This window comes from Erythrolamprus reginae, chromosome 1 (assembly GCF_031021105.1).
Source record: "Erythrolamprus reginae isolate rEryReg1 chromosome 1, rEryReg1.hap1, whole genome shotgun sequence".
Taxonomy (NCBI): Eukaryota; Metazoa; Chordata; class Lepidosauria; order Squamata; family Dipsadidae; genus Erythrolamprus; species Erythrolamprus reginae.
The window spans coordinates 11,065,105-11,090,822 of record NC_091950.1 but is presented as its reverse complement, the minus strand read 5'-3'; the positions used below and the strand labels follow the sequence as shown (position 1 = coordinate 11,090,822).

The window sequence follows — 25,718 nt, the reverse complement described above, 5'->3', positions numbered from 1 at the left end:
TCCTTGCTACGTTTGTTAAGTGAATCACTGTGGTTGTTACTTGTTATCGTCTTTTGTAGTGATGGAGATTCTTGTGAGGCCAATGATAAAGTAGAAGCCTGTTTTTTAGAAGTTTTTATAGTTGTGGTTGTATTAGACATATTAAAAGAGCTTCTAAAATTCTTTCTTGGGCCTATAGTAAACTTAAAGTTATTCCAAAATGACATCCACTTATTATATCTTAATTAGAATGAAAAAAAACCTTACCAAAATTCAGCCAATGCCTAAATATACATATAACTATTTTTATCTAATACAATAAAACTTATAATATTACTAAAAATATAACTCAAATTAGCATAGAGTTAATTAAAATTCTAAATTAATTACTAAAATTATTATATTAACCAATCAATTTCTTGTGACTGATTACTTTCTAATAGTCCACAATTAATTATCTAAAAATGTTGAAATTGTTTAAAAATACTGGTTAACTTACAAATAATTACTTACTTACCATTGATTACAAATAATTACTTATTATTAGTTACTTAATTACTTAAATGCTTAATACTTAATTAGTTAATCAGTGTAAATAATAAACAAATATCTAAGGCATAAAAATACAGTGATACCTCATCTTACAAACGCCTCATCATACAAACTTTTCGAGATACAAACCTGGGGTTTAAGATTTTTTTGCCTCTTCTTACAAACTATTTTCACCTTACAAACCCACCGCCGCTGCTGGGATGCCCCGCCTCCGGATTTCTGTTGTCAGCGAAGCACCCATTTTTGCACTGCTGGGATTCCCCTGAGGCTCCCCTCCATGGGAAACCCCACATCCGGACTTCCGTGTTTTTGTGATGCTGCAGGGAAATCCCAGCAGCCCAAAAACGGGCGCTTACCTGGCAACGGAAGTCCGGAGGTGGGGTTTCCCAGCGAGGGGAGCCTCAGCGAAATCGCAGCATCGCAAAAACACGGAAGTCCGGAGGTGGGGTTTCGAGGACTTCAGTGTTTTTGCGATGCTGTGATTTCACTGATGCTCCCTTCACTGGGAAACCCCACCTCGGGACTTCCGTTGCCAGCGAAGCGCTCATTTTTGCGATGCTGGGATTCCCCTGCTGGGATTCCCCTGCAGCATCGCAAAACCACGGAAGTCCGGAGGTGGGGTTTCCCATGGAGGGGAGCCTCAGGGGAATCCCAGCAGCGCAAAAACAGTGCTTCGGCTGGCAAAAGGGGTGAATTTTGGGCTTGCACACATTAATTGCTTTTCCATTGATTCCTATGGGAAACATTGTTTCATCTTACAAACTTTTCACCTTAAGAACCTCATCCCGGAACCAATTAAGTTTGTAAGACAAGGTATCACTGTAATAATAACGACAACTAGGCAAAAACAGTATAATAAGAGTTGAAGGTTCACCAACCCAGGAGCAGGGAAAGAAAGCAAATTTAGCAATTCATTTTGTTTATAAAAGTAGTCTATAATTTCTGTCCAGTCCTTTACTTATTCCAATTAATCAAAGGGTCAATAAGTCAGAAAAAATCCAAATAAAGTTCCAGAAGTGGAAAAAGGTTGTTAAGTGAGTAACATGTTTGTTAAGTGAATCTGGCTTCCCCATTGACTCCTCTTGTCAGAAAGTTGCAAAAGGCAGTCACATGACCGCAGGATGTTGAAACCCTCATAAATATTTATTTATTTTAATTTTATTTATTTTATTTATTTACTTTGTACAATACACAATAATACACAATGAAGGTAATAGAGGACACCTTCGAGGAAATAGAATTAGAGAAAGAATAGAAGAGAGAGTACAGGATAAAATAATCAATGAGAGAATAGAAGAAAGATATACAGTGATACCTCGTCTTACAAATGCCTCGTCATACAAACTTTTCGAGATACAAACCTGGGGTTTAAGATTTTTTCGCCTCTTCTTACAAACTATTTTCACCTTACAAACCCACCACCGCCGCTGGGATGCCCCGCCTCCGGACTTCTGTTGCCAGCGAACCACCCATTTTTGTGCTGCTGGGATTCCCCTGAGGCTCCCATCCATGGGAAACCCCACCTCTGGACTTCCATGTTTTTGTGATGCTGCAGAGGAATCCCAGCAGTGCAAAAACGGGTGCTTCGCTGGCAACGGAAGTCCAGAGGTGGGGTTTCCCAGGGAGGGGAGCCTCGGTAAAATTGCAGCATCGCAATAACACAGAGGTCCAGAGGTGGGGTTTCCCATGGAGGGGAGCCTCAGGGGAATCCCAGCAGTGCAAAAACGGGCATTTCGGCTGGCAAAAGGGGTGAATTTTGGGCTTGCATGCATTAATCGCTTTTCCATTGATTCCTATGGGAAACATTGTTTCATCTTACAAACTTTTCACCTTAAGAACCTCGTCCCGGAACCAATTAAGTTTGTAAGACAAGGTATCACTGTATAGATAGAAGAGAAGATATATGGGATAGAGGAGAGACAATATGGTGCTTCCTATTTTAACCATGTTGTCTGTTTGACAGGAATGCTGTAATCCAGCTGTGGAGGGCTCCTGAGATGCCATAGGATTTGAGTGTAAGAGTAGTTTGTCGTGGACCACTGAGTCGAAGGCTTTGGAGAAGTCAATATAAATTGCATCTATAGATTTTCCTGGGTCAAGATGAGTAGTCCATGTATTTTTGCAGTGGATGAGCTGCAGGTTGCAGGATAGTTTTTTTCTGAATCCAAATTGTTTGTTAGAGAGCAGATTATTAGTTTCAAGGTGGAGGGTAATTGATTGGTTTATAATTTGTTCCATGACTTTACATGGGATGCAGTATAGTGATATTGGTCTGTAGTTATTGACAAGAGAGGGGTCTCCTTTTTTGAAGATGAGGATGACCATTGCTTTCAACCATAGCTTAGGAAGTGTGCTGGTACTGAAGGATTTTTTGAAAATTATTCTTAGTGGTTCAGCTATAGCAGAAGAGAGCTTTTTTAGGAAGTATGCGCATAGACCATCTGGTCCAGCTGATAGGGAAGGTTTAAGGTCACATAATGCTTTTTCAACTCAGTCTTCAGTAAAGTCTATAAGGGTTAGGTCACTGAGAGAGTTTGAGATGCGATTGATGAAATTGGGGGATGAGCAATTACTGTTAACAAAGACAGATCCAAAGAATGAGTTGAGGAGGTTGGCTTTGGATGAATCATCATGGTATTCTTTGTCATTGGGTCCTTTGAGTCAGTTGGCCAAGTGTCTCAAATGACCACAGGTATACTGCAGTGGTCATAAGTGGCGACAATCGGTCGTAATTCACTTTTTTTTTCAGTGCCATCGTAACTTTGAGCGGTCACTAAATGAACCGTTGTAAGTCGAGGACGACCTATAAAGCAGGGCACAGCCAACCTTCGAGACCCAGCCCTGAAAAAAATGGGAAAAATCTGTGCAAGGTTTTCCGTAAATTTTGAACATGTCGGCTTCTCCTGATTTCTCACTTTGGCAAAAGGGTCACGTTCGAGTCCTCAGCCAGTGGAGAATTTTTGTAAAGCTTCACGTCGATACTTGTAGGAAATTGGAGAGCAATCGTAGTCCTTCTGCTTGCAATAGCCCCAAATGAGAAGAGCAAATATTTTCTCTGAACATAACGGAGGCTTGTGCAAACTTTATAAAAGAGGGGTATGGGGCATTGTCACATCGGAGGAAGACGCGTGCTGATCGGCGACTTGGGAGCGGATTTAAAGAAGAGCCCTTCACTCTTCCACTCGAAACAGAATGCCCTATGAAAGCAGACTATCAATCCTAGGTCTAGAAAGCTTAGAACTACGACGTCTAAAACACGATCTAAGCATTGCCCACAAGATCATATGCTGCAACATCCTGCCTGTCAATGACTACTTCAGCTTCAACCGCAACAACACAAGAGCACGCAACAGATTCAAACTTAATATTAATCGCTCCAAGCTTGACTGTAAAAAATATGACTTTAGCAATCGAGTTGTCGAAGTGTGGAACTCATTACCGGACTCAGTAGTGTCAACCCCTAACCCCAAATATTTCTCCCTTAGACCAGTGTTTCCCAACCTTGGCAACTTGAAGATATTTGGACTTCAACTCCCAGAATTCTGGGAGTTGAAGTCTAAATATCTTCAAGTTGCCAAGGTTGGGAAACATTGCCTTAGACCAATGATTTTCAACCTTTTTTGAGCCGCGGCACATTTTTTACATTTACAAAATCCTGGGGCACATTGAGGGGGGGGGGACAGCTAAAAAAAGTTTGGACAATTTTTTTTTCTCTCTTCCTCCCTTTTGCTCTATTTCTCTCTCCCTCCTGCTTTCTCTCCCTTCTTTTTTTCTCTCTCTTCATCCCTCTTTCTTTCTTTCTCTCTTCCTTCCTTCCTCTTTTTTGCTCTTTTTCTCCTTCCCTCCCTACCTCCCTCTGTCTTTCTCTCTCCCACCTTCCCTCCCTCTCTTTCTCTCTCTCTCTCTTTCTTTCTCTCTATCTCTTGCTCTCTCCCTTGCTTTCTTTCTCACTCTCTCTTTCTTTCTTTCTTTCTTTCTTTCTTTTCTTTCTTTCTTTCTTTCTCTCTCTCATTTTCTTTTTCTCTCTCTTGCTTTCTCTCTGTCTTGCTTTCTCTCTCTCTTTCTTTCTTTCTCTCTTGTTTTCTTTTTGTCTCTCTTTCTTTTTCTTTCTCTCTTTCTCTCTCTTGCTTTCTCTCTCTCTCTTTCTTTCTTTCTTTCTCTCTCTCTTGCATTCTTTCTCTCTCTCTCTCACTCTTGTTTTCTTTCTCTCTCTGAGCTTCGCAGCACACCTGACCATGTCTCGCGGCACACTAGTGTGCCGCGGCACACTGGTTGAAAAACACTGCCTTAGACTCTCCACGATTGACCTCTCCAGGTTCCTAAGAGGTCAGTAAAGGGCGTACATAAGTGCACTAGCCTGTTTTTCATCCCCTGTCCAATTGTCTCTCCTTATCTCATATATCATATATATTTTCTTCCTTTTATATATCTTCTCTATTTTTATATATTTTCTTTATATATAATACTTCATGTCTATCCTCTTCAATGTGTATTGTGTATTGGACAAAATAAATAAATAAATAAAAATAAAAATGTGAAATTCACAGTGTGAGAAAAAGTACATTCCCCCCCCCCCAGCTGCTCTGGAAAAAGATTTTCTCTGGAGGTTCTCATTCATGGCTGTTCCAAAGGGGGCTTTTTTCCTAAATGCAACTAGTTTTTGTCAAAGATGTTTCATTTCTCATCTGAGAAGCTCCTTCAATTCTCTGCATAATAATAGCAACAGGGTTGGAAGGGACCTTGGAGGTCTTCTAGTCAAGCCCTCTGCTCAGGGAGGAAACCCCAAACCACTTCAGACAGATGGTTATCCAACATCTGCTTAAAAACCTCCAGTGTTGGAGCATTCACAACTTTTAGAGGCAAGCTGTTCCACTGAACCCTTGGAACAAACTTCCAGCAGACGTGGTTGGTAAATCTACAGTAAGAACAAGGGAGCACAATCTGAAGTTAGGTGGGGGAAAGATCAGAAGCAATGTGAGAAAATATTATTTTACTGAAAGAGTAGTAGATGCTTGGAACAAACTTCCAGCAGACGTGGTTGGTAAATCCACAGTAACAGAATTTAAACATGCCTGGGATAAACATAGATTCATCCTAAGATAAAATACAAAAAATAGTATAAGGGCAGGCTAGATGGATCATGAGGTCTTTTTCTGCCGTCAATCTTCTATGTTTCTATTAATTGTTCTAACTGTCAGGTAATTTCTCCTTAGTTCCAAGTTGCTTCTCTCCTTGTTTAGTTTCCACCCATTGCTTCTTGTTCTACCCTTAGGTGCTTTGGAGAGTAGGTTGACTCCTTCTTCTGAGATATTGGAGGACAGCTCTCATGTCTCTCCTGGTCCTTCTTTTCATCAAACTAGCCATGCCCAGTTCCATCAACCGTTCTTCATATGTTTTAGCCTCCAGTCCCCTAATCATCTTATAATAGCAATATTGCTAAGACTTATATACCACTCCATAGTGCTGTAATATAATAACAGGATACTTCCTTTATGCATCATGGTGACCTGTTCTGTTGAGCTCTCTGGTAGAATCCTCCCGAAAATGCACAGATACAATTTCAGACACACACACGTTTGAAAATTCAAAACAATGTTCTTTATACCGAAAATTCACATAAACTAAGCCCTCTTTTTGTATAGCAAAGAGCACTGGTCTCCAAACAAACTGGTAATTTGTACAAGTCCCTTATCAGTTCTGTGATACTTAGCTTGCAGCTGTGAGGCAATTCACAGTCCTTCTTCTTTCACAAAGTGAAACACACTTTGCTCTGGTTTAGTTTCAAAGCGGGGAAAAATCAGCACACAAAAGGTCAAAGTCAGTAAAGCAGTCACGAAACACAACGATCAGATAATCCTCCACAATGGCCAAACCCACAGGCTGCTCTTTATAGCAGCCTCACTAATCACCACAGCCCCACCCAACCACAGGTGGCCTCATTTTCTTTGATAATAATCTCAGTTGTTGCTGCCTATGCATCGCTATCCTCATGCGTGGCTGTGTCATTAACTCTTGTTCCGAATCCAAGGAGGAGATAGATAATTGATCTCCTTCTGAGCTGTCTGCCCCACTCTCCTCCTCCCTGTCACTCATGTCTTCTTGGTCAGAGGAGCCTTCATCATCAAATTCCACCGGGAGCAAAACAGGCGTGCAGCATGTGGATGTCTCCCCCACATCCACAGTCCTTGGGGCAGGAGCTGGGCCAGAGCTAACCACAACACCGACCAAAACTGGATGCGATATTCCAAGTGTGGCCTTACCAAGGCCTTATAAAGTGGTATTAACCCTTCACATGATCTTGATTCTATCCCTCTGTTAATGCAGCCTAGAACTGTGTTGGCTTTTAAAAAAAAAGGTGATAACTGCCCCTTTGTTTTGAAGCTGGAAAATGAATGGGACAACTCAGAATTCAAGAGAGGCCATTTATCTTTGAATATGGGATATTGAAAAAAAGGAGGGAGGTGCGATAAATGCTCCATTTCCAAACTTGTGGGTTATCTCTGGGGAATGCAGAAAAAGCCACACCTGATCCATCAGTTGTCACTTTCTGGCTGAGCTGATAAGAGATACAGCAGGTAAATTTAGCTGCTTTTTCTCTTATCAGCCGTGATATTCTTCCCACTGGAGCAGCCTGGAGTATTCTGATAAAAAACAGCAGGCGAAAAGCCTGACCTGGTCGTTGCATCTCTGTGTGAGTCACTGTACTCAGAAATCTGCAGGTAGTTCTCAATTTGTGACCTCTGGTTTGTTTTCTCACTGTGGATGCTACCTTGAGCAATATTATTAAAGTTTGTTGCAAAACAACAACAACAACCAAAACCACACACAGATGACTGATGCAACTGAAATCAGTAAACCTCTTTATAGACATAGCAACACATGCATTTACACAGACCCCCGCATGCATAGAGTGATGCATAGGAGAGAACAACTGAAGGATTATTACAGAAGATAAGTGAGGCCACCTGTGGTTGGGTGGGGCTGCTGTAATTAGTGCTACAGATAAAAAGAGCAGCGTGCTGGTTTAGCCTTATGGAAGTTTATCTGATTCATAGTTTCGTCAAGATCGTGGTTTTGCTGTTTCCCTGTTCAAGACTGTATGTGGACTTACTTTCTGGACTTTGGAAATTGGACTCAATTTCCCAGTTACTGGGTGAGGAATTGGATTGCATTTAACCTGTGCCTTGTGTGTACCAGAAAATCCCTTTGACTGGGGAATTCTGGGAGTTGAAGTCCAAATATCTTCAAGTGGCCAAGGTTGGGAAACACTGGGCTAGCCGACGGGACCTGTAGAAAGCCGACTCTGTGGGACCTAACCAGCCGCTGGGATACATGAGGCAGAAGATGATCTGAAGTTTGCTTCTCTCCTCCATTAGTTTCCATCCATTGCTTCTTGTCCTGCCTTCAGGTGCTTTGGAAAACAAACCAGCCCCTCAAATATTGGAAGACTGCTATCATGTCCTTCTCTTCCTTAGACCGGACCTGTGATGGCGAACCTATGGCACGCATGCCACAGGTGGCACGTGGAGCCATATCAGAGGGTACATGAGGCATCTCCCTATGTCAGCTCCACAGTGCAGGTGTGCACAAACCAGCTTATTTTAGGCCTTGGGGAAGGCTGTTTCGCCCTTTGGAGGCAAAAAAACGCCCAACAGGCAAACCAGAAGTTTGGAGGGGGGAAGACTTCCTGTTTGCTCATTGTGCTGTTTTTTGCACTCTGGGACTTCAGGAAGCTTCCCTGAAGCCTCCAGAGTGCAAAAAAACAACACAACGGGCAAACCGGAAGTCCATTTTCCCGAACTTACGGTTTGCCCGTTTATCTGTTTTTTTCACCGTCCCAGGCTTCAGTGAGGCCTGTGGACATACATGGTGATGGGGGGGGAGAGATATTGTGCGCATGCGCAGAGGCAGCACAGGGGAATGCGCCTGCATGGGGGGGAGGGAATGCTAGCACATGCACATTTCCCCTTTTGGCACGCGAACCAAAAAAAGGTTCACCCTTACTGGCCTAGTTAGGAGTCCTTGACGTATGGATGGGTGTCAACAAGCTCAAACTCAACCCCAACAAGACGGAGTGGCTGTGGGTTTTGCCTCCCAAGGACAATTCCATCTGTCTGTCCATTACCCTGGGCGGGAATCATTCCTCCACTCAAAGAGGGTCCGCAACTTGGCCGTCCTCCTCGATCCACAGCTGACATTAGAACATCATCTTTCGGCTGTGGCGTGGAGGGTGTTTGCACAGGTTCACCTGGTGCACCAGTTGCGGCCCTACTTGGACAGGGAGTCACTGCTCACAGTCACTCATGCCCTCATCACCTCAAGATTCGACTACTGCAACGCTCTCTACATGGGGCTACCTTTGAAGAGTGTTTAGAAACTTCAGATTGTGCAGAATGCGGCCACGAGAGCCATTGCGGGGTTACCTAGTTTCTCCCACGTCTCTCCAATACTCCGTGGCTTTCATTGGCTGCTGATCAGTTTCCAATCACAATTCAAAGTGTTAGTAATGACCTGTAAAGCCCTACATGGCATTGGACCAGAATACCTTCGGATCGCCTTCTGCTGCATGAATCCCGGCGGCCGATAAGGTCCCACAGAGTTGGCCTTCTCCGGGTCCCATCGACTAAACAATGTCATCTGACAGGCCCAGGGGAAGAGCCTTCTCTGTGGCAGCCTCAGCCTTCTGGGATGAACTCCCGCAGAGATTAGAACTGCCCCCACTCTCCTTGTCTTTCGTAAATTGCTTAAGACCCACCTGTGTCACCAGGCATAGGGGAATTGAGACACCTCCCCCAGGCTTTTATATTTTTATGTATGATGTGCGTGTGGTGCATGGTTTTTAAATGATGGGGGGGGGGTTAGATGTTTTTTAATATTAGATTTGTTTACATTGTAACACTGTTATTATTATTGTTGTGAGCCGCCCCGAGTCTTCGGAGAGGGGTGGCATACAAACCCCCCCCAACAACTTATGACTAGCCATGGAGATCAAAATTTATTGGACATTTGTTAAGGGAGTTTTGCCACATTTGATGATCTTACTTGCCACGGCTGTTAAGTGAATCACTGCAGTTGTTAACATAGTCACAGAGTTGGTTTCTTTACGTTAGCCCATTGTGCTGTTTTTCGCAGTCTGGGGCTTCAGGAAGCTCTCCTGGACCCTCCGGAGTGCAAAAAACAGCACAACGGGCAAACCGGAAATCCATTTTTCTGCACTTCCGGTTTGCCCGTTTTTCACCATCCCAGACTTAAGTGAGGCCTGTACAAATGCGCGGGGACGGGGTGGATTTTGCACATGTGTGGAGAATGCACATGTGTGGAGCGGGAGGAAATGAGTGTGGGCACGGACACGTGTGTGTATGCTAGCACAACAAACACACCCCTTTTTGACACACGAACCAAAACAGCTTTGTCATCACTGGACTAGACCTACCCAATTCCTGCAACTGTTCTTCGCATGTTTTAGCCTCCAGTCCCCTAATCATCTTTGTATGTTTGTTTGTTTGCTTGTTAGACTTCTATGCCACCCTTCTTCTTTTTTTTCCCGGCAAAGAATTTTTTTATTTTATTCTCCAAATCACAATACAATGTAAAGTACCAACAACATCAAATTGCTTCACAATACAGTGTTCCCTCGATTTCCGCGGGGGATGCGTTCCGAGACTGCCTATCGAAAGTAGAGATGCGGAAGTAAATACACCATTTTTGGCTATGGACAGTATCACAAGCCATCCCTTAACACTTTAAACCCTTAAATTGCCATTTCCCATTCCCTTAACAACTCTTTACTCATCATTATTACTGGTACTCATCATTGAATAAGACACTTAGTGATCCTGATATTTATAAACATAATTATTTATTAACAATAATTATTTTTTTTGTTATTTATTTGCAAAAAATATTAGTTTGGCGATGACATATGACGTCATCGGGTGGGAAAAACCGTGATATAGGGAAAAAACCGCAAAGTATTTTTTAATTAATATTTTTTGAAAAACCATGGTATAGGCTATTCGCGAAGATTGAACCCGCGAAAATCGAGGGAACACTGTAGTTCAGTTTTAAGAATATGGTATACAGATCCAGTGGTATCTCCTTTACTTTTGACATCCGGAAAAAAAAATACTAATACGCTATTAGCTAATATACCTTTTAAGCTGTTTCAAATTTTATACATCTTATTTATTTATTTTGTCCAATACACTGAAAGTTTTAGTGGGTATATATATATATATATATACACATAGTAAAATACATTATGAAGGTTATAGAGGAGATACTCATAGTTAAATATATCTATGAAAGAATAGAAAAGAAGATATAGTAATAGAACATATCAATGAAAGAATAGAAGAAGAGATATAGGAATAGAAGAAAGGTATAGGAGATATAGGAGAGCAATAGGACAGGGGACGGAAGGCACTCTAGTGCACTTGTACTCGCCCCTTAATCTTAGATTAATTAGGCTGTAATAGTTCAAATTTCTCCATATCTCCATTTCTCCAATTTTCATGTATAATTATTAACCATTTTTAGCAGTAAATGCCCATAAAACAAGAATCTCTAAAGAAAAAAAAATACCCAAAACCCTTCCAAAAACAAAATCAAGGGGATAAAAGCCGAATAGTATCTCAAAATATTGCCAAATTAACCAAATTACTAAACCTAATTAAAATAGTTATTTTATTATTCTTTTATTATTATTATTTTTATGACACCCTTCTTGGCGGCATATAGGAACTGAATTTAAACATGCCTGGGATAAACATATATCCATCCTAAGATAAAATACAGGAAATAGTATAAGGGCAGACTAGATGGACCAGGAGGTCTTTTTCTGCCGTCAATCTTCTATGTTTCTACAACATTGTAAATGCAGACAATATATGTGAAGAAATCTAATTATTTTTTTAAAAGAATTATGCGAAATTAATAAAAATTCTAAAAACCCAATGTACAGTCATCCACATTATCCAATTCAATCATACACAACATCAGCCGTAACAACAACATTGTTACTCTTCTCTGAAGTATTTCTACAGTCTCTTTAATGTCAATACAGTACAATATTTCTGGGGACGGTTTCTAAAGGAATAATTTAACTTATAAAGGGAGTCCTTGACTGACGGCTGTCACTTACGATGAACCAGGAAAATGGGATTCATGACATGCTGGTTTGGGAATTCTTGCAGTTGAAATTCACAAGTCTTGAAATTGCCAAGGTTGGACACCCACAATCCAGATATCCTTCGGAAATAATCCAAGGTCTTTGAATCCTGTGGGTTCAACCCCAAGTAAATTCTCAATAAGTCCTTTTTAACAAGATTTATGGAGAGACGGAGCGGGAGAAATCTCAGCAAGAGGATGAGATTTGTGTTAGAACGGCAATTTACTTTTACATTCAATAAGAGGCAGATTTTCCGAGCTTTATTTTTGTTGAGTCTTCCTGTTACAGTAATTGGTGAGCTGGCTGCTCTTTTCTTAAATTAGCTCAAAAAGACTGTTTTCCCCCACAAAACAGGCTGTGATTACAAATCTCCTCTTAATCCGTCACCCATTTAAAGTAGAATAGAATAGAATTCTTTATTGGCCAAGTGTGATTGGACACACAAGGAATTTGTCTTTGGTGCCTATGCTCTCAGTGTACATAAAAGGAAAAGATACATTTGTCAAGAATCATGATGTACAACACTTAATGATTGTCATAGGGGTCAAATTATCAATGAGAAAACAATCAATAAAAATCTTAAGGATACAAGCAACAAGTTACAGTCATAAGAGGGAGGAGATGGGTGATAGGAATGATGAGAAAAAACCAATACACGTAATAGTAATGAAGATTTAGTAGAACGGGAATTATTTGTTTAGCAGAGTGATGGCGTTCGGGGGAAAACTGTTTTTGTTTCTAGTTGTCTTGGTAGTTTGGGAGAACTGATTAAATTGACACTAACTTTACAACATTGCAAAGGAGTGGGTTCTAATTTCCTCCCTTGCCACCTGGGTGCGCATAGACTTCACATGCGCCTACATGCATAGTGCCCAAAAATTGGGTGTCTGTGTATAATCCAAAAACAAGGATGTTGAAACTGTAGAAAAAGTGCAGAGAAGAGCAACAAAGAGGATATGGGAACTGGAGGCTAAAACATACGAAGAACGGTTGTAGGAACTGGGCATGGCTAGTTTAATGAAAAGAAGGACCAGGGGAGACATGATAGCAGCATTCCAATATCTCAGGGGTTGCCCCAAAGAAGAGGGAGTCAATCTATTCTCCAAAGCACCTGAGGGTAGAACCAAATGCAATGGGTGGAAACTATTTATTTATTTATTTTATTTTATTTATTTATTGTTCGAGTTGAAAGGGACCATGCAGGTCATCAAGTCCAACCCCCTGCCTGATCAGGAATCCTAAAGCACCCCAGCCAAGTGGCAGTCCAATCTCCTATTGAAAGTGTCCAGAGTTGGGGAGTTCACAACCTCCGCAGGCAGGTTGTTCCACTGGTTGATTGCTCTGACCGTCAGGAAGTTCTCCCTTACTTCTAGGTTGAATCTCTCCTTGGTCAGCTTCCAGCCGTTGTTCCTTGTCCGGCTCTCTGGTGCTCTGGAGAATAGAGTGACCCCCTCCTCTCTGTGGCAACCCCTCATATACGTGTATACAGCTATCATGTCCCCTCTGGCCCTCCTTTTCTCTAGGCTATCCATGCCCAGTTCCCGCAGTCTCTCTTCGTAAGTCTTGGTTTCAAGTCCCCTAATCATTTTGGATGCTCTTTTCTGCACCTTCTCCAGAGTTTCAATGTCTCTTTTGAAGTGTGGTGACCAGAACTGGATGCAGTACTCCAGATGTGGTCTGACCAGGGCGTAGTAGAGTGGTATTAATACTTCCCTGGTCTTGGAGTGTATCCCCCTGTTGATGCAGCTTAGGATTGTGTTGGCTTTTTTGGCCGCTGCTGCACATTAGAACTAAGGAGCAATTTCCTGACAGTCAGAACAATTAATCCGTGGAACAGCTTGCCTCCAGAAGTTGGGAATGCTCCAACACTGGAAGTTTTTAAGAAGATGTTGGATAACCATTTGTCTGAGGTAGTGTAGGGTTTCCTGCCTGAACAGGGGTTGGACTAGAAGACCTCCAAGGTCCCTTCCGACTCTATTATTCATATCAATACCAAAGACACGAGTCACGTCACACAACATGAGTGTGATGTACTTTTGTTTTTAGTGGACATTTGAGAATAGCAGACAGTTCCTCCCCTCCTGTAGTCCATTAAATTGAGGTTTGCACAGATTGCATGCCACTCCAGGAATAAGGTAAGTGTCTCAAAAGGAGTCCCATTGGGATTGGGCAGAAGAGAAGTGGAATTAATAAATAATAAATAAATAAAATGTTGACCTCACATTTCCACCAGATGGGTGAACAGTGGTAGGGAAAGCGAGTAGAATATGTGGCTGCATAGCTAGAGGTATAACAAGCAGGAAGAGGGAGATTGTGATCCCGCTGTATAGAGCGCTGGTGAGACCACATTTGTGTCCAGTTCTGGAGACCGCACCTACAAAAAGATATGGACAAAATTGAACGGGTCCAAAGACGGGCTACAAGAATGGTGGAAGGTCTTAAGCATAAAATGTATCAGGAAAGACTTCATGAACTCAATCTGTATAGTCTGGAGGACAGAAGGGAAAGGGGGGACATGATCAAAACATTTAAATATGTCAAAGGGTTAAATAAGGTCCAGGAGGGAAGTGTTTTTAATAGGAAAGTGAACACAAGAACAAGGGGGCACAATCTGAGGTTAGTTGGGGGAAAGATCAGAAGCAACGTGAGAAAATATTATTTGACTGAAAGAGTAGTAGATGCTTGGAACAAACTTCCAGCAGACGTGGTTGGTAAATCCACAGTAACTGAATTTAAACATGCCTGGGATAAACGTATAGAAACATAGAAACATAGAAGACTGATGGCAGAAAAAGACCTCATGGTCCATCTAGTCTGCCCTTATACTATTTCCTGTATTTTATCTTAGGATGGATATATGTTTATCCCAGGCATGTTTAAATTCAGTTACTGTGGATTTACCAACCACGTCTGCTGGAAGTTTGTTCCAAGCACCTACTACTCTTTCAGTGAAATAGTATTTTCTCATGTTGCTTTTGATCTTTCCCCCAACTAACCTCAGATTGTGTCCCCCTGTTCTTGTGTTAACCTTCCTATTAAAAACACTTCCCTCCTGAACCTTATTTAACCCTTTAACATATTTAAATGTTTAAATGTATATCCATCCTAAGATAAAATACAGGAAATCGTATAAGGGCAGACTAGATGGACCATGCAGTCTTTTTCTGCCGTCAATCTTCTATGTTTCTAAGTTTCTATAAGGAAAGATAGGAGTTGCAATGATTTGCCCATCATTGCTCTAGGGAGCCTAGTAAGGTTGATGTTGGGGACTTCCTCCAGTCTTTCCATGTCTGTCTATCTGTCTGTCTGGTTCAATCATTTCTTTTTCATCATGCTGGTTTTGTCTTCTTCTTCTTCCCATCCCTCCCGTCATCTTCTCCCTCCTTCCTTTCTGTGTTCTTCTGTCCCTTTCTCTACAAACTCTCCCAACCCATCTGTCATAACATTCCCCTTTCCCTTCCCCCTTGCAGTAGACATAAAGGAGACTAAAGTATTGCCCTGGCCACCGCCGGTAGGACAACTTACGGGGACGGAAGAACCCCTAGATCCAGAAGGTGATGTGCTTGATTTCAACGCTTCCCTACTTCCTGTTTGTTTTTCCACCTGTCCTTCCTCCATCAAAATCTCTCCTTCCCTTTTACTCCTTCTTCTACTTTGCTACAGCTCTTTTAGACTTTTATTTTTGAGCCCTGCGGTTCCCAAGCTTGGGAGGCTGGCAGAGGAAGAGCTCACCTTATATAATCATATAGAAGGGCCATCCCTGTTGAATTCCTGCCTGCCAACTGCAGCTGCTGTCTCAATCAGCCAATGCAGTTCTAGGCTGCATTAACAGAGGGATGGAATCAAGATCATGTGAAGTGTTAATACCACTTTATAAGGCCTTGGTGAGGCCACACTTGGAATACTGCATTCAGTTTTGGTCACCAGAATGACAAGAACAAGGGGAACACAATCTGAAGTTAGTTGGGGGAAAGATCAAAAGCAACGTGAGAAAATATTATTTCACTGAAAGAGTAGTAGATCCTTGGAACAAACTTCCAGCAGACGTGGTTGGTAAATCCACAGTACCTGAATTTAAACATGCCTGGGATAAACGTATATCCATCCTAAGATAAAATACAGGAAATAGTATAAGGGCAGACTAGATGGACCATGAGGTCTTTTTCTGCCTTTAGTCTTCTATGTTTCTATGTTTCTAGGATGCAAAAAGGATGTTGAGACTCTAGAAAACCTGCAGATAAAAGCAATGAAGATGTTTAGGGGACTAGAGGCCAAAAACATATGAAGAACGGTTGATGGAACTGGGCATGGCTAGTTTAATGAAAAGAAGGACCAGGGGAGGCATGATAGCAGCCTTCCAATATCTCAGGGGTTGCCACAAAGAAGGAGTCAAATTATTCTCCAAAGTACCTGAGCTTAGGACAAGAAGCAATGGGTGGAAACTAAACAAAGAGAGAAGCAACTTTGAATGAAGGGGAAATTTCCTGACAGTTAGAACGATTAATCCATGGAACAGACTCCCTCCAGAAGTTGTGAATGCTCCAACACTGGAAGTTTTTAAGAAGATGTTGGATAACCATTTGTCTGAAGTAGTGTAGGGTTTCATGCTCAAGCAGGGGGTTGGACTAGAAGACCTCCAAGGTCCCTTCCAACTCTGTTATTATTATAATTATTATAAAAGAGAGAAGCTGAAGTTCAGCAGGCAGAAATTCAACAGGTATGCCACCAAAAAGTGCCAGATTGATAGAAGAGCAGACAGGCTCTATCTGGACCAATTTTTCTCAACCTCTTGCAAATTTAAGATATGTGTGTATAGACGTCAACTCCCACAATTCTGGCTGGGGAATTCTGGGAGTTGAAATCCACGCACCTTACAATTGCAGAAGTTGAGAAATAGTGTCCGAAATCAATTTCAAGAATCACCATTTCCTTTCCAAAGGAAGTGTTGTTGTTTATTTAAATGAAGAAGTCATAAATAACTCCATTTATTTGACTGTTGCCAACACAGCTTTTAAATATGATTTTTTCCCCTATTCAGGTAGTTCTCGACATATGACCCCAAAGTTATGTTGCTAAGTCAGACATTTGTTGAATGAATTTTTCTCCATTTGATTGCAACCATCATAAATATGAACCGCTTGACGAGCATCCAAATTTTGATCATGCGACCGCAGGAATGCTGCAATACTTTCATGAAAGAGGATCATAGATCACTTTTTTCAGTGCCGTTGTAACTTTGGACGGTCACTAAATGAACCGTTGTAAGTCGAGGGCTACCTGCATTTCAAAAGTACAGTGGTACCTCTACTTACGAACTTAATTCGTTCCGTGACCAGGTTCTTAAGGAGAAAAGTTTGTAAGAAGGAACAAAAGTTTCCCATAGGAATCAATGTAAAAGCAAATAATGTGTGCGATTGGGGAAAGCACAGGGAGGGTGGAGGCCCTGTTTCCTCCCAGGAGATTCCTAGAGAGGCCCCACAGAGGCTTCTCCCCGCCTTTTCCGGCCCTGTTTCTTCCCAGGAGATTCCTAGAGAGGCCCCATGGAGGCTTCTCCCCACCTTTTCCGGCCCTGTTTCCTCCCAGGAGATTCCTAAAGAGGCCCCACGGAGGCTTCTCCCTGCCTTTTCCGGCCCAGTTTCCTCCCAGGAGATTCCTAGAGAGGCCCCACGGAGGCTTCTCCCTGTCTTTTCCGGCCCTGTTTCCTCCCAGGAGGAGAGGCCCCACAGAGGCTTCTCCCTGCCTTTTCTGGCCCTTCTTCCTCCCAGGAGATTCCTAAAGAGGCCCCACGGAGGCTTTTCCCCGTCTTTTCCGGTCCTGTTTCCTCCCAGGAGATTCCTAGAGAGGCCCCACAGAGGCTTCTCCCTGCCTTTTCCGGCCCTGTTTCCTTCCAGGAGATTCCTAGAGAGGCCCCACGGAGGCTTCTCCCCGCCTTTTCTGGCCCGGTTTCCTTCCAGGAGATTCCTAGAGAGGCCCCACGGAGGCTTCTTCCTGTCTTTTCCGGTTACAGTTTGGGAGGCTCGAGTTTGTAAGTGGAAAATGGTTCTTGAGAAGAGGCAAAAACATCTTGAACACCTGGTTCTTATCTAGAAAAGTTCATAGGTAGAGGCATTCTTAGGTAGAGGTATCACTGTATATGAAATGCAATTTTTAAAAGAAACTTAAGTGTTGCAGTTTTAACTTGCGACTTCAAAATTCGGCGATGATTTTTTGCAGGAATAAAATTCGAGGCCTCAAGAGCTATCACCTCTCACATTTTTTAAAAAAATGACACAGAATTATTATTATTTAGTAGAGGTTCTACATAATTGTTTCTTCCCATCCTGGAAATCCCTCCTCCCTCCCCACCTTTTCTCACCTTTCTCTCTTTCACTGTTGTTCCTTTCGTTGCACACTTGTCAATTTGTGTGTGTGTGTGTGTGTTTGTTGCATGGGCTTGCCTGATTCCAAAGCATGTTTTCACACACTTGCCTGATTCCCCGATTCCCAGAGGTGTCTACAGTACAAAACCCCAACTTTTTTGGCAACAAGACTTTGCAATGTTGTGATGCTGTTTCTGACTTTGATGTGTGGGTGTGCGGTGTCCTGATACATGTTCAAAAAATTGGGAGGGAAGTTGTTTGGGACATCTGTGTCTCCTTTTGGGAGTTTTGTCTGCTCTCTTTCTGCAGACACTACAGCCTAGATCCGTAATGGCGAACCTATGGCAGGAATGCCACAGGTGGCACATGAGGCTATATTGGAGGGAACATGAATCATTGCTCTACAGGGTACATTCCAAAAGTAATGCAATTGAATTTCCCGCGCCGCTCCTATTGGTCAGAGTGGGACTGAAACACTTGGAGTAGGTGGGGGGGAGGACCCTAAGCTTTGCCACAAAACCAGTCTCAGTGCTCTCCAAGCTGTGGAAGCGTCAGGACGTCAGTTATTGTAAACCTCTAGAACTGAACACACTCAAAACCATAGAAATGGTGGTAGACTTTAGGAGAAACCCTTCCACCTCTCACAATACTAGACAACACAGTATCAACAGTAGAGACCTTCAAATTTCTAGGTTCTATCATATCTGAAGACCTAAAATGGTCACCTAACATCAAAAACAACATCAAAAAAGCACAACAAAGAATGTTCTTTCTGCACCAGCTCAGGAAACTCAAACTGGCGAAGGAGCTGCTGATACAGTTCTATAGAGGAATCATTGAGTCTGTCATCTGCACCTCTATAACTATCTGGTTTGGTGCTGCAACCCAACAGGACCGACACAGACTTCAGAGGAGAATCAGAACTGCAGAAAAAACAATTGCTGCCAACCTGCCTTCCATTGAGCACCTGTATACTGCAGGAGTCAAAAAGAGGGCAGGGAAAATATTTACTGACCCCTCACATCTTGGACACAAACTGTTTCAACTCCTACCCTCAAAACGTCACTACAGAGCAGTGCACACCAAGACAACTAGACACAAGAACAGTTTTTTTCCCAAACGCCATCACTCTGCTAAACAAATAATTCCCTCAAAACTGTCAGAGTTTCTACTAAACCTGCACTTCTATTCTACTAGTTTTTCTCATCATTCTTATCACCCATTTCCTCCCATGTTGACTGTATGACTGTAACTTGTTGCTTATATCCTAAGATTTTTATTAATATTGCTTCTTCATTGCTTATTTGACCCCTATGACAATCATTAAGTGTCGTACCACATGATTCTTGACAAATGTATATCTTATTTTATGCACTCTGAGAGCATATGCACCAAGACAAATTCCCTGTGTGTCCAATCACACTTGGCCAATAAAATTCTATTCTATTTTATTCTCTGTGTGCCGACCGTGTCATTAAAAAATGGAATGGAAATTGCAAGTGAACTTTTGTAACGTATAGAAATTGAACCTGATTATTTGGACAACGTCATCACTGGTGATGAAACCTGGATTTTTGAATACGACCCAGAAACAAAACGCCGAAGCTCCTTTAAAAAATAAAATAAAAAAATTATTAAGTTATTTACATTAAAAACAAAACATAAAGAAAAGTACATTGAAATACAACATCTAAATATACAAAACAAAACAGACGACAAAAGAATGTATCAAATAGTTAATCCATCAGTACATATTCATTAAACACGTCTTATACTGAATATATTCCACGGCTAATACAGACGGCAATATTAAAAAATAATAATAATTTCGGTTATTCACTTAATTCGTTATTTTGTTGTGCTTTTGACCGCTTACAGTCAAAGCTCCTGAGTGGCATACCGACCAGTCCCCCAAGCCCAAAAAGGCAAGAATGAGCCAATCAAAAGTGAAAACAATGCTCATTGTCTTTTTCGACAGTAAAGGAGTGGTCCATAAGGAGTTTGTTCCTCAAGGACAGACAGTTAACGCTGCCAACTACATGGATGTGCTGGAATGGCTCCAAAATAGAATCATCAGGATGAGAAAAGACATCTCCGCTACCTGGCAACTCTATCATGACAATGCGCCTTGCCACAACATGCTACGAGTCCGCGAGTTCCTGGCCAAACACCAGGTGCCAACGCTGCCCTACCCCCCCCTGTTCTGGTTTCTGGTAGAACTTTAGCTATTACAAATAACTAAATGCAGTATTTCATAAACAAAGAAACTCTGTTTTTATTTCTCTTCCCTTCCGTATTCACTACAGTTCATTCTGGCAAATTCCTCTTCCTCCCTGTTATCTTTCTTAATTGCATTCCTCATACATTCCTCCCAGTCTTCTCCGTTTGACAAGATTTATTTATTTATTTATTTGTTTATTATTTATTTATTTATTTATTTATTTATTTATTTATTGGATTTGTATGCTGCCCCTCTCCATAGACTCAGGGCGGCTCACAATACAATAAAACAGTTCATGACAAATCTAATAATTTACAATTTAAAATATTTAAAAACCCCATTATTAAAAAGACATACATACAAATATACCATACATAAATTATATAGGCCCGGGGGAAATATCTGTGGGACCTAATCGGTCGCTGGGATTCGTGCAGCAGAAGGCGGTCTTGGAGATATTCTGGTCCGATGCTATGAAGGGCATTTACTCACAGCATGATTCACGAACAGCAGAAATGACTGTAAAATAGCACAGAATGCATTTGCTTGCTTGGAAGCTGAACGGAAAAAAACTTTCCTTTTCGCCCTACAACATTGAAACTCCACCCTTCTTCCCCACTGACCCCCTGACGTACCAAATACATCAGTACAGTATTTAACCCATTCCTCCCCTTAATATCTTCTTCCAAACACCTGTTCTTTACATTTTTGGACCCTTCTGAATTTAGGATTGACCCATCGAACGGCTGATTCTTCCTCGCTAGATTCTGGACTCATAGCCACATCCTGTGGCTGGCCTCCCACCTATTCTACTACCTGTAACCCCGGGCCCACCACTAATTCATAAACACTATCTGTATCAGAGTCCTCAATGTCTTCATCATCCTGCAACTGACCAGGAGTATGTACAACACCCCCTATAGTCCTGACGTCGCCCCATCAGACTTCTTTTTGTTCCCTCGAATTAAGGCAGCCCTGAAAGGAACCCCGTTTTTCATCCATAGGAGAGATCCAATCAGCCATGACGAAGACCTTGCAAGAGGTCCCTGAAGACGCCTTCCAGGGCGCTTACCGGTCATGGCAGAGTCACTGGAAAAAATGTGTAGAGGCCCAAGGACAGTACTTTGAAGAATTTTAAGTGTTTGTGCAAATCTGTTCAATAAATTACTTTTAAAAAAATAATTGCATTACTTTTGGAACGCACCTTGTATGTCAACTGCAGTGCGCATACGCATGCTAACCAGCTGATTTTCGATCTTGGAGAAGGCCATTTTGCCTTCCCCAAGATCAAAAATCAGCTGGTTAGCACGCGCATGCATACTGCAGTTGACATACATAAGCTTCCCTGAAGCCCCAGATTGCAAATAACTGCCAAATAGACAAACCAGAAGTTCAGAAAAATGAACTTCTGATTTGCCTGTTGGGCTGTTTTTCGCACTATGAAGCCTTCAGGGAAGGTGTGAAAAACAGCACAATGGGGAAACCGGAAGTCCATTTTCTGAACTTCTGCTTTGCCCATTGTGCTTCTTTGTGCAGTCTGGAGCCTTCAGAGGAAGCTTCCTGAAGCCCCAGATTGCAAAAAACTGCCCAACAGGCAAACCGGAAGTTCGGAAAAAACAAACTTCCGGTTTGCCCATTGTGCTGGTTTTCGTACACTGGAGCCTTCAGAGGAAGCTTCCTGAAGCCCCGGAGTGCGAAAAACATCCCAACAGGCAAACTGAAAGTTCAGGAAACGGACATTCCAGGGTTATCCTGGTTTAGTATTTTTGAAGACATATCCACACACAATTACACGTGCACACAAAACAGAGAAGCCCAAGTGTCTAATTTTTAAGTCCTGGCAATCTGCAAACATTGTTTATGTGGAGGCTGAAAAGAAAAGAAAAGCTTATAAAACTGGATCCAGCGAGGATGAGGTCAAAAAAGTCAAGATGGTGGCCACATACCCCATATACATACATTCTAAAGCAGATGGGCCTTACCTGCAGGATTGTAGGTAGCATCCATCTTGATGGCTTTGAACTCTCTCTACAGATCCTCGGAGGGATATTCAGGTTTTTTTTTACCTCACCTGCAGTTTCTAAACTATTCCCAAAATCTGGAAAAAGGGGACACAATCTGAAGTTAGTTGGGGGAAAGATCAAAAGCAACATGAGAAAATATTATTTTACTGAAAGAGTAGTAGATGCTTGGAACAAACTTCCAGCAGACGTGGTAGATAAATTCACAGTAACTGAATTTAAACATGCCTGGGATAAATATATATCCATCCTAAGATAAAATACAGAAAATAGTATAAGGGCAGACTAGATGGACCAGGAGGTCTTTTTCTGCCATCAGACTTCTATGTTTCTATGTTTCTATGTCAAAATTTTATTTTACCGTCATTTTACCATCCCTTCCCCGCTGACAGGGAAGTCAAGATGGCAGCTGAAGGTTGGAGGCCATGTAAGAAATGGGCGGAGCTTCCTCAGCATGGCCGCCATCTTGACTTTTTTAATCTCCTTGCCCTTGAGACCCTACTAGCCAAGCAAGAAACCACCTCTGGCAGGAGACGTCCCCGTTGGCTCCTTCGAGACACCTGTCCATCTGTCTAAGGGTCTCTCCTGCTCCTCCCACAGTGCAGTTTGAAGCCCCTGAGTGGGACCGGACCTCTCCCTCCTCCTCTTCCTCATCCTCAGGCCCAAAAGAGCACCGCCCACATCCTCCGAAGCCCCCGAAGGGCGCCGCCATGCTTGGCCGGCCGCAGAGCCCCGAGTCCAGCATTCCTCTGGCTGAGCGCATCGACCTGTTGCTTCCCCTGGAGAGTCAGGCGTAAGTGGCTTGTACATATAATGTCTGATGCATCAGTTATCTTATTAGAAAGCAAACTCTCCCGCCAGAAGCATGGATTGAAGCAAAGGGATTTTTTTTAAAAAATTATTAATTTTCCAAAATTTAAAAAGAAAATCCAAATATAGATGCAAAGAAGTCAAAGAAAATAAATTAAAAAATTAAACAAAATTAAACAAATCCAAAATATGTACAACTATAAATATTAAAGACACAATACATTTTATATTTCGGGCGCTTCCCAAGCACCTAGGACTGCACGGTGAATTATGTTTGCCGATTCCAGGAAAGCGGCCTTTTGCAATTGACAGATGGAGATTTTGTCAATTCCGATGGTTTTCAAATGTCCACTGAGATCCTTTGGCACTGCGCCCAGCGTGCCAAGTACCACTGGGACAACTTTCACGGGCTTATGCCAGAGTCGTTGCAGCTTGATTTTTAGATCTTCGTATTTTACTAATTTCTCTAGCTTATTATTATTATTATTATTATTATTATTATTATTATTACTACTACTGCTACTATCATCATCATCGTCGTCGTCATCATCATCACCACCACCACAAAAAACAAACGGTCGCAGTGTCCTAGGGTCACAGGATCGCCTTTTGCAACCTCCTGACTGGCAAAGTCAACAGGAAAGTCAGGTTCACTTAACAACCCTGTAACAAACTTAATAATGGCAGTGATTCACTTAACAATCATGGCAAGAAAACTCGTAAAATGGGGCAAAGCTCACTTAACACACATCTTGCTTAGCAACTTAAATTTTTGGCTCAACTCTGGTCGTACATCGAGGACTATCTATATAACAAAATTTGAATTAAGCAGGATGTCCATGAGGGGGACTAAAATTAGAGTAGAGTAGAGTAGAGTAATAAGAATAGGGTAGAGTAGAGTAAAGCAGGGTATAATTGGAATGGAATAGAATTGTAGAGTAGAGTAGAGTAGAGTAGAGTAGAGTAAAATAATTAGAGTAGAGTAGAGTGGAGTGGAGTAATAAGAATAGGGTAGAGTAGAGTAAAGCAGGGTATAATTGGAATGGAATGGAATTGTAGAGTAGAATAGAGTAGAGTAATTGGAATGGAATGGAACTGTAGAGTAGAGTAGAATAATTAGAGCAGAGTAAAGTAGAGTGGAGTGGAGTAATAAGAATAGGGTAGGGTAGAGTAGAGTAGAGTAAAGCAGGGTATAATTGGAATTGAATGGAATTGTAGAGTAGAATAGAGTAATTGGAATGGAATGGAATGGAATTGTAGAGTCGAGTAGAGTAGAGTAGAATAATTAGAGTAGAGTAAAGTAGAGTGGAGTGATAAGAATAGGGTAGGGTAGAGTAGAGTAAAGCAGGGTATAATTGGAATTGAATGGAATTGTAGAGTAGAATAGAGTAATTGGAATGGAATGGAATGGAATTGTAGAGTCGAGTAGAGTAGAATAATTAGAGTAGAGTAAAGTAGAGTGGAGTGGAGTAATAAGAATAGGGTAGGGTAGAGTAGAGTAAAGCAGGGTATAATTGGAATTGAATGGAATTGTAGAGTAGAATAGAGTAATTGGAATGGAATGGAATTGTAGAGTCGAGTAGAGTAGAGTAGAATAATTAGAGTAGAGTAAAGTAGAGTGGAGTGATAAGAATAGGGTAGGGTAGAGTAGAGTAAAGCAGGGTATATTTGGAATTGAATGGAATTGTAGAGTAGAGTAGAGTAAAATAATTAAAATAGAGTAGAGTGGAGTAATAAGAATAGGGTAGAGTAGAGTAGAGTAATTAGAGTAGAATAGAATAATAAGAATAGGGTAGAGTAGAGTAGAGTAATTAGAGTAGAATAGAATAATAAGAATAGAGTAGAGTAGAGTAATTGGATTGGACAGAATTATAGAATAGAATAGAGTAGTGTAGAATAAAGAATAGAATAGAGTAATTGGAATGCAATGTAACGCAATGCAATGGAATTATAGAATTGAGTAGAGTAGAGTAGAGTAGAATAATAAGAATATAGAGTAGAGTAGAGTAGAGTAGAGAAGAGTAGAGTAGAAGAGAACACAACACAACACAACAGAATTCTTTATTGGCCAAGTATGATTTCACACACAAGGAATTTGTCTTTGGTGCAGATGCTCTCAGTGTACATAAAAGAAAAGATGCATTTGTCAAGAATCGTGAGGTTCAACACTTACTGATTGTCATGGGGTACAAAGAAGCAATCAGGAAACAATCAATATTAATATACAGTAAATGTCAAGGTGGCAGCCACCACTGCTGTGCAATGCACTTTTTTTCATGCATCCCACTTGACCCACGTCACCAAAGAGGTGGGACTTCTTTTGCCACAATCCTGACTGACATTTTGACTTTCTGGTTAATCTCTCCTGGAATAAAATTTTCCCATCCCGTTTTTCTTCATTAATTTTTTCACCCTTCTCCGGCAAAGTTCAATAAATATTTTTCCACGACGGATATCGACTGTAGAAACATAATTATTATTGGTGTCCTGTTTGCTGCAGATTGTTGATGTTTTAATTACATTTTTTTTTGGTCCGGGTGATTTTTCTCATTAGTGGCTATTGACGAAATTACCCAGGACTTCATGCACAAATGGGGATAAAACAA

The 25,718-nt window shown here is 41.6% G+C and overlaps 1 protein-coding gene across 1 annotated transcript in view; it reads left to right on the top strand.

Moving 5' to 3' along the window:
• Window positions 1-25,718, top strand: part of SHD (Src homology 2 domain containing transforming protein D) — a 63,332-nt gene that overhangs the window by 26,557 nt on the left and 11,057 nt on the right. The window contains exon 5 of the mRNA XM_070732117.1: window positions 22,903-23,095. Within this exon, the coding sequence (XP_070588218.1) occupies window positions 22,903-23,095 (193 nt within the window). The remainder of the gene's footprint in view (window positions 1-22,902; window positions 23,096-25,718) is intronic.